General features: G+C 31.6%; 1 protein-coding gene across 1 annotated transcript; it reads right to left on the bottom strand.

The window, feature by feature from the left end:
• Nucleotides 1–2,267: 2,267 nt before the first annotated feature.
• On the bottom strand, nucleotides 2,268–3,992 carry HELRODRAFT_151485 (hypothetical protein; the record flags this gene model as incomplete). Its single annotated transcript, XM_009017529.1, has 2 exons — nucleotides 2,268–2,403; nucleotides 3,649–3,992. Coding segments are annotated over 2 exons (480 nt in total), but the record flags the coding sequence as incomplete, so codon positions are not given.
• Nucleotides 3,993–6,673: the final 2,681 nt, after the last annotated feature.

The following is a 6,673-nucleotide window of genomic DNA, read 5'->3' as shown; positions in this document are numbered from 1 at the left end:
ATTGTCATGGCTGTTGCACTAGGAAGAAATTTTTATAAATGCCATGACACATAATAAGAAAAAATGCATAAAACTGTATTATTAAAAATAATTAAACAAAGTAACAACTGCAAAATTAATGAGTTGCTAACTATTTTATTAGAAAAACGAAAAAATTTAAACAGAAAAATAAAAAAGTAATAAAGAGATCAAGGATATGAAGTTTGCATGGATAGAATCATATTAAAGGAAACATTCAACGGCAACCATGTCAACAAATGCATAATCATCCCTTTCATTCACTCATCAGCATTCTCAGTGAACAATTACATTAAAATAGTTATCATTACATCAACTAACAATGTATGTTAACATTAAAATAGTTATCATTACATCAACTAACAATGTATGTACTTAATGATTTGATGTCACATAAATAAGATAAACAAGAGTTTGATTGACGCAAGTGATAACAAAAGAAAACAATTTATTACTATAGGATTATTTATTAATCATTGAGTCTCAACTGTTTCAACAGTTTTTGCAATTATAAGAAGGATTATATGACCATCTCTGTTTATCATTCAATTTAATGTACATGCCCGATGCGTTGTCATACGTATCTCCTTCTGCTACCACATCGCCTATGTCGTCATCATCAACATCTTCATTGTTGTCGTGAATGTTAAAAACGTTGCTACTTTTGCTGCTGTTGCCGTTGTTAACAGGGAACTGAAAAATCAACTCTTTGTCTTTTTTTATAACTAAATCTGTTAGAATTTTAAAAAGGCACAACACACTATAAAATTTACACATAAAAGACACTAAAAAATGCAAAGAAAAAAATTAATAAAAGTCAAAAACATTGCAAATTATATATATAAAAAAAGTACCAACTTGGACTTAAGACAGTTATGTTATTAGACACGTTAAACTGATGACTGACATTGTTGGCTTTGTGATTGTCAACGTTAGTAGCATTAGTTGTGTTGTTCATCTGAAGATGCTGGCTGAGTCTTATTATGTCAGATCTCAATATGAAGTTGCTCTTTTTTAACTCTTGCAGGCTGGTTGGCTGAATGTGAACACAACTTGTATAACTTGGAGAACCAATAATATTAAAAAAGAAGGAAAACTTCAAATAAGAAAATGTCCTCAAAGGTTTGTTAGGTTAGGCACACAAATAAAATACACTGGACACCAATGAAACCATCATATTCAACACTCAGGATTTAAAATTTCATTCAAAGTCAATATACAACTAATAATTAAGATGTACAATGAAAGAAATACAAAAATGAATAAAAAATACGAACCTTGATCCTATTAGTTATGGCTTCGAGTCTTTGTCGTACGAGAGCAGTTTCCAACTGTTTGACTTCATCTTTCAGTTTGTCTCTCATTTTTGTCATGTCTTTGATGCAGTGTAGCAACTTCTGAAAACTCTCCTTCTGGGCATGAAACACTTTTGGTAGGTTGTTGAAAGTTATGAAAATACTGCTAGCACAATTGATTTATTCAACTGCATAATATTTTCAAACGATGAATGGCTAAATGATAATAAAAAAAAGCATGAAAAAAAAAATTTTCATACTTCTGGAGATGTTAATGTGAGATAAATTTCTTCCACAAGACGAAATGATTTTTAAAGATACACTCTTAAATGATATTACAAATATTTGAAACAAATGAAAAAAGAAATGCACAATAAATAATTTTGTATAGAATTAGAGGCACTGAATTGTTATGAAAAGTTACATAAAAAATTATGCAATGCACTATTATTATAACACAAGTAGTCATTGGACTGCGTGCATTTATCTACAAAATGATAGCAAGAAAGAAAAAGCACAATGTATCAGTGTGATTTCAATTGTAGTGTGGAACATGATACATATTTACATATGATAAATAAGTGAAAATAATGGTATATAAATGGAAAATAAGATTTTTTTAATTTGTTGAAATCATTTACCATCAAATATGCAGGCATAATATTGCGTAATAAGCAGTAGCTCATACTCTACTTAGGTTATAAAAACACCTCAGAGAAACAAATTCCAACAAGAAAATTAGAAGATGTTCAATAATGTTATCATTTGCTTAAACAGATGATATTAAAAGATACTGTGATATTATGATATGATGTGAGTGAAAATAATCAAACATTGTAATTTTGACAAGATAAAAACAATGAAACCTTGCAATTCTGAAAGAGTAGGCTGTCTCTTTTTACAAACAGGAGATATCGGAGTCTTAGAAATTTGAAAGTTACTGATGTTGTGTACACTGTTGCTTCTTTTATATAAATTATTATTCTTCTGCTCCAAGTTTGTCTTATTGGAAATATTATCGGCATTCATGTAATTGGCATTGGCTTTATTGTTTCCCATGTTTAAAATGGCAGTGTTTGATTTGTTCAAGCTTAAAGTGGAAGGCCTGAATAAACTCTGTCTGTTGTTGTTTAACTCTTTTGGTGATGATGATGAAGTTGATGGTGGAGATAAAAGTGGAGATGATGATGATGCAGACGATGATTGCTTGTGAAGTATTTGAGGCTGTTGATGCTGATGTTGGTGGAGAGGTATCTGTTGATGCTGGCTGTTATGAATAGGAGGGGTCTCCTGAATTGGATTCTTGCTAGCGAGAGAGGTTGAAGACAAATTGAGAAATATACTGCTAACAAATTTTGATGAAGCATTTTCATTTAGCAAAGGTTTCTGATTATTTAAACTTCCATTCAAACATGATGCATTATTAAAAACATTGTCCTTCATCACTTTTTCATTTTTTTGGGAGCAGCTCAAAAATTGTTCGCTGGTTGTTTTAGTGAGGTTCATGTTCTTATTTTTGGAAAATGAATTAGCAGATTGATCCATTGGTTTGAACTGATTGATACTTGATTGAGAATATGGTGTCTGATATGATGCAGATGATGTTGATAAAGATTTATTGAAAGGATGCTTAACAACATCACTGGGAGAGCGCAAGTTGTAAACATCTGTGTTTGAAAGAAATGAATTCCTAACTGAATTCTGTAAATCAATTACGCCAGGAAGTGGAACATTACCATGTTTCAATGCAGGACTACTAATAACATGTTCAGAAGATACTACATTGACTGTATTTAATATATCATTGGATGTGGCACTGTTGTTGAAGCAGTCAGTCGAAACAGTTCGCTTCAAATTAGGAAAGCTTGTAAAGTTAGAAGAGGAATTAACATACATTGACTTACGAGATGGATTGGGAGACAAGTCACTGCTGTAATTTTCTTCATTCGTTGAAAATTCATCATCATCTTGCAAGTCCTCATAAGAAGAATGAACATCTTCTCTGCGCTGACTACTGCTACTCTTAATGTTGTTGTTGTTGTTATTGTTTAGGGTCTGCTTTGAGTTTAAAGAAATGTTCATTTCCAAGATGTTATCATTGGATGATATGGCAGGATTGACACTGATTACCTTGTTAAAGTTGTTGGTCTTGTTGTAGAATGAAGCTACACTGTTGATGCCTGTGCTGTTGTTTTTGGCATAGTTATGCTGCATATTGTATTGTGGTTTGTTCATCTGGTAATTCATTGGCACATTTTCATTTTTATGGAAAACACTTTCATGACATTGTCTCACAGGCTGGTTATAGTTGTACTTTGCCATCTTATTATTAAACTCATTTTTCTTCAACAGTGGAGAATTGTGAACTGAATTCATTCGAAAAATATTGCTGTTGTTGTCATGGGAAATGTTTTGATAATGTTTTGAATTATTATTGTTGTTCAATGGTTTTCTAAACTTAACATTGTTGTTGTTATCCATAACACCTTTGTTAAACCTTTGAGCATTGTGACTAAATGAATTAGCAGGACAATTGTTAGTTGAAGGATGTTGTGGTTGGTTATAACCAAAATAATCACTTTTAATATTTTTATTAGGTGCAATGTTATTATTCTCATTTCCTGCACTGTGGAGGCTGTTGCTGCTGCCATTCATGCTGTTGGTTTGTATGCTGATGGGAAATGAGAACTTCAAAGGCTGCCAGACCTGAGGACAACTGCCTGATCTCAATCTGGTTGTTTGAAACTTTGCTGTAGGAGGAGGAGTCTCTACGGAAGAACTATGAATAAGTTTTGACTCAAAATTATTGTGAGCATTTTTTTCAACAGGATGATAAAGTTGTGAAACAAAATGAGGTGCCTTAGTTGAGGAAGATGACATGGGTGAAGACAAAATCTTTTCATTTACCATGTGTTTCATATCATGAAACTGACCATTCATATGAGATTCTTGTCTGGCAGATGCCAGCAGTGATCCCTGCATGTCAGACTGCTTACCCAGGTTGCTACAACTTGAAAACCGTCTTTGAAGAGCAAGTATTTTTGCACTTTTTGTTTTCTCTTGAAGCATCATTTTCATTTTAGGCTTTTTTTTAACTCAATTTTCTCTAACTCTTTTCGGGAGTCACAAAGAACACATGTCGTGAAGCTATTTCTATCTAAAATATAATTATAAAAGCACTGATTTGATATTAATTAGGTAATTAGAATTTGAAAGGTAGAGTTAATTAAATGAATTTTAATTATTGACAACTGAATATTATGTTATACAGTGGATGGCTTACATTAATTAACCAAAATATCCAACAACACATGCAAGGCAAGGAATCAAGCTCAAGCAAGGAACCAAAAGGAAAAAAACCTAACTACGTAATTTTAATATTCTGGTTTTAATTTTAAATCTCCTCAGTCTTAAGAAATAAAAATTGACTGATTAAGTCTAAGATCAGATAAGTAAATGAATGCGACCAAGTCTACCAAAATAAGTAACTGCCAGTCAGTCCGGGAACATTTTTCGCTGAGTTGAGGCTGACAGCACCAGGTTTTAGAGTTGTTTGCTAAACAGAGCAGTCAGAGAACTCAACTTTCTAATTATTTAGAAACGACATGATTCGTTAAAGAACAAAACTTAAATTAACCTCAACTAATCTTCAAAGTTGAGTAAAATTTATTACGTGCAACGATGCGATCAAGACAAACTTTTGAAAAAAACTTATAAATTATTTAATTATTCACAAAAGTTTTTGCTTTGCAGTTTTAACTTTTCAGACGCAAGCGCTCAACTTTTAACATATAAATATTTTACAGATGGTGACAATTCGTGATGGTGTTGTTTATCACAAACTTAAACTACTACTATTTTTTTACTGTTACTATTTACATTCATTGTCCATGGGCACTATTTAAGTTTATTCAAGCATATTTAAATCGTAGTATTCGTTATTTAATTTTAATCAAACATATAATCGTAGTGTTTGTGGAATGGTATTTAAAGGGAATTAATAAGTTAATTTAAAAGTATCTCTTATTTGTAATAACGCAGATGGCAATAATCCAAAATAACATGAAAATATCAATATGATACGGTGGAATTCCTCGATCAAATCTCAAACTTAAAAAGAAATACCACAAAATACATTGTAATCAACATGTTATCTAAGGCTAAGTAGCCTATATTATGCTATTCTGAGTGTTACAAATGAAATAAACTGATTTTTAGCTATGTTGATAAACGTCACTGGAACTCATGGTGTTGTAGTATTTTCCATACATTCCAGGCACCTTAACCATTACACCATCGTGCTGCCTAAATAACACACTCATTGTAAGCAATGATTAACATGGCAAAGCAACTTAACATTTATGAAATTTGAACTTTTGAAGTCTTTGTTTTTTGCTGTTAGATGCTGTCTGGTGCACATATGGAGGCATTTTCAAGTTTTTTGAAAATTGTTACTAAAAACATTGTTATTCAGTACAATACCCAACTTTAACAACAAGAACACCTCCGATCTTATTACAACTAAAAGTCAAACCTGATTCTGTAGCTTCCAACAAAAGTTGTTACGAATTTAAAATCGGGTTTTCGGAATCAGATTCGTTGGTTTCAGCTAGCAGTTAATACCGGGTAATAATTGAGTAATGAACTATTCTAAGAACGTGTGTATAATATGATATATTAATCACAAAAAACGATGATCAATCAATCAAAAGCGCTGTTTCTGCTATGTTCGACAGCGATCTTCAGTGAATTTCTTAAACATATGGGTTTTGAGATCCGTTCAGTATTTTGCAAGAGATGGGATGGAGAAGTAATTAGAAAAGGAGGTCGAGACTTCCAGAGAAAAGAGCCAGAAAAAGCAAACACAGATTTGTCATAAGCGTGTTTAAAACGAGTTAAGAAGTGTAAACCAGGGCGTATAGGTTTAATTAATATATCTGTTGTTATATTAATATAATATAGTACTAAGAAAAAAATTTTAATGAAGACTTGTACATTAACGCGCAAATTTAAAAAATGTTCTATATTTTATAGGTAGCCAGTGCAAATGAACAAATATGGATAGAGATACAATCGGATATCAACATAGCGAACTTCTATACAACGAAAATCTTTATAAACGATTTTTTTATGTCTCTTGGAATTTTACATATATAACTTTTTCTCTATAACGAATAAAATTTATAAAAGTTAAATGTATCTGACCAGCAAACATATTTCATGAATTGATATGAGCGGTGTTTTGTACTCCTTTAATCTTAGAACCATATTTGTTGTTTCTTGTTCTAGTATTCTTGAGAATTCTACCTTGATTAAATTCAATGGAATCGGAGTCATCGTTGTATATGGAGCAAAAAATA

Source organism: Helobdella robusta, assembly GCF_000326865.2.
Source record: "Helobdella robusta unplaced genomic scaffold HELROscaffold_2, whole genome shotgun sequence".
In the NCBI taxonomy this organism is placed as follows: Eukaryota; Metazoa; Annelida; class Clitellata; order Rhynchobdellida; family Glossiphoniidae; genus Helobdella; species Helobdella robusta.
Note: the sequence above shows the minus strand (reverse complement) of the source record. Positions and strands in the feature narration are given on the sequence as shown.